The sequence below is a fragment of the Borostomias antarcticus genome (assembly GCF_949987555.1).
Source record: "Borostomias antarcticus genome assembly, chromosome: 17".
NCBI classification, from domain to species: Eukaryota; Metazoa; Chordata; class Actinopteri; order Stomiiformes; family Stomiidae; genus Borostomias; species Borostomias antarcticus.
This window is the reverse complement of record NC_140250.1, coordinates 18,085,011-18,087,510: the sequence shown is the minus strand read 5'-3', so window position 1 is coordinate 18,087,510 and position 2,500 is coordinate 18,085,011. Positions and strand designations below refer to the sequence as shown.

At 48.9% G+C, this 2,500-nt stretch overlaps 1 protein-coding gene across 1 annotated transcript in view; it reads left to right on the top strand.

Moving 5' to 3' along the window:
- tns1b (tensin 1b) overlaps positions 1-2,500 on the top strand; it is a gene marked incomplete at its 5' end in the record, with an annotated part of 185,352 nt that overhangs the window by 128,022 nt on the left and 54,830 nt on the right. Inside the window, 2 exons of the mRNA XM_084452037.1 lie at positions 885-949; positions 2,473-2,500. The exon at positions 2,473-2,500 is cut by the window's right edge and continues 56 nt beyond it. Of these exons, the coding sequence (XP_084308163.1) occupies positions 885-949; positions 2,473-2,500 (93 nt within the window). The remainder of the gene's footprint in view (positions 1-884; positions 950-2,472) is intronic.

The following is a 2,500-nucleotide window of genomic DNA, read 5'->3' as shown; positions in this document are numbered from 1 at the left end:
TTTACACTCATTTGTCAGTGGAAGGAGAGGTCAATCACAGCATTTGTACATTGTTCCATGGAGGACCAGGAACCTGTTTTATAGCCTCAACATCCACGTCAGTGCTATTAACAATTAATTGTAAGTTAAGTCTTGAAGGACTTCTTTTATAAGGATCGCCCCATCAGCCTGTCCTCATGAACACATGAGTAACACACACTAAAAGAACGAGCACATGAGCAGCACATAAAACCTCCCCTCCCCCTCCTGCGCACAAAATGTTCCCACCAAGAGGTATAACAAACACAGTCGCTATAACAACCGGAGTTGTGTTTCTTCCCGGGGAGAGTTGGTTCGTCGGGACTGTGGACCTGCGTGGTCACTCCGGATGCTCAGCGCATTACAACAGCGTGCTTTTAGTGGGCTGCCCGTACGGTTTTAAATTGCTGAAATAACATTCCTCTTGTCCACTGTGGCGTCTTTTCTTCAGGCAAACTGTTTGTATGTTTCTCGTTAGTTCCCCGACGAGCGGACGACGACGACGTCGGTTTCTGTTAAGTATGCAAATATATTGCACAGGACGTCTGGTGAAGTCATCACTGGTGTCTCTGGCTTTCTCCAGGGGTGTGTCTCGGTTCTAAGTGGCGTGATTGTTGGCGGGCGGCCTGTCTCTCTGAACCAGCGAGCCCCGCTGTCTCACTCTGGATTAGTGGGTTTATTTATCGTTATGTACCGAGGGGAAGAAGTGGAGTGTGTGTATTTGTTGATGTGTTTTCTGTGTGTCGTCGTCTTGACACCACGCTCTGGACACGCACTGTGTCCCATTTATTGCCAAAAACGGAAGTTAGCCTTTTCAAATGACTGGGGCTGATGGGTAATCGCTGATTTGTGCCGTCTCTTCGCAGGGCAACCGGGGCAGGACTGGCGTGGTGGTGGCAGCGTACATGCACTACAGCAACATATCAGCCAGGTATGTGTCCTACATGTCCACATATCAGCCAGGTGTGTGTCCTACATGTCAACATATCAGCCAGGTGTGTGTCCTACATGTCAACATATCAGCCAGGTGTGTGTCCTACATGTCAACATATCAGCCAGGTGTGTGTCCTACATGTCAACATATCAGCCAGGTGTGTGTCCTACATGTCCACCTATCAGCCAGGTATCCTACAGATACACAGGTATCCTACTGTGTCCTACATGTACAGTAAACATACAGTATCAGACAAGTTGGTAGATACTACTGTACATAATGGAGTCACTTCGCCGCCCAAGCTGGTGTTCTGAGGGCGTATCGACGAGTGAAAACTGAAAGAGTGACAGGTCGTGGCAGCAAATGAGAGACGCTAGCCCAGGTTAGATGGGCGGGGCATATCTATGGGTGGGAACGCCTGATTGTGAAAGTCGCTACTGATTGGTGTCGTCAGGATTCCTGCAAAACCAATGAATTGCCAGGATTTGAGCACCAGATTTCGAGAGATCTGTAGCATGCAGTTACATAGTTAGCATAGCTAACGTAGTGTATCAGCGAAAGAACTCTCATGAATCTGGCGTTGAGACGGGTCTACCTGTAAACATATGAGCCTGGTAGGCACTCTCCATGTACGGCAGCCTTTGAGGGACATGAGAACGCTGCCTGTGAGCAAAGCCAAGACAGGGACGGGTGAGAGATAGGATCCGAGGCAGGAGGGGATGAGGAGGAGGAGGAGGAGAGAAGGATCCAGGCTGAGTCCTCATCTCACATCACAAGACCGGGGTCACATGGTGCCAGCCAGCCCACATCTGAGGAAGGGGGGGAGACGTCCAATATGAAGGGTTTGAGGACGGCTAATCACGAGACAGAATGGGAAAGAAAGTGAATTAAGAAAAAGAGGGGAGTGACTTGTGTTATGGAGGGAGGGGGAGGGAGGGAGGGAGGGAGGGAGGGAGGGAGGGAGGGAGGGAGAGAGGGAGAGGGGCAGGGTGAGAGAACCGTAGGCCAGTCGACAAAAACACAGATGATGAATCACAAGATCCATGTTATCAGGTCACATTCTTCCCTCCCGGCCGCAGAAACAACAAGCTACACGTCGGTGTGCTCTCAGCCAGACCCCGATCCAAATAAAATCACATGAACGCGTCTTTGGCTGACTGTGTTCAAAGCAACATCAGAAGGCAGTGAGCTAGTCGTAGACGCTTGAACGCTCTACTGCGTATATTAGCAGCATAAAAGCCATAAACCATAATCATGGTTAATAACATGAATACATTTGCTGAGTGCCCTTGCACTGTATCCGTTATACGCAAATAGTTACAGAACCAAATCTGAATCTTGAAACCAAATCTTGCAACTGATCCAATTCTGCATTATTACTAAGAGCGATTCAATTCCCTTGTCACAATATTGTGACGATGGGGGCCGTTTGCCTGTATAAAACAAGGGTAAAAACTAGAAGGAACAATAACATTGACAATGACAAGTGACTGACCGGGGTTTTCTCTGTTGGAATGCAGTGCGGACCAGGCCCTGGACAGGTTCGCC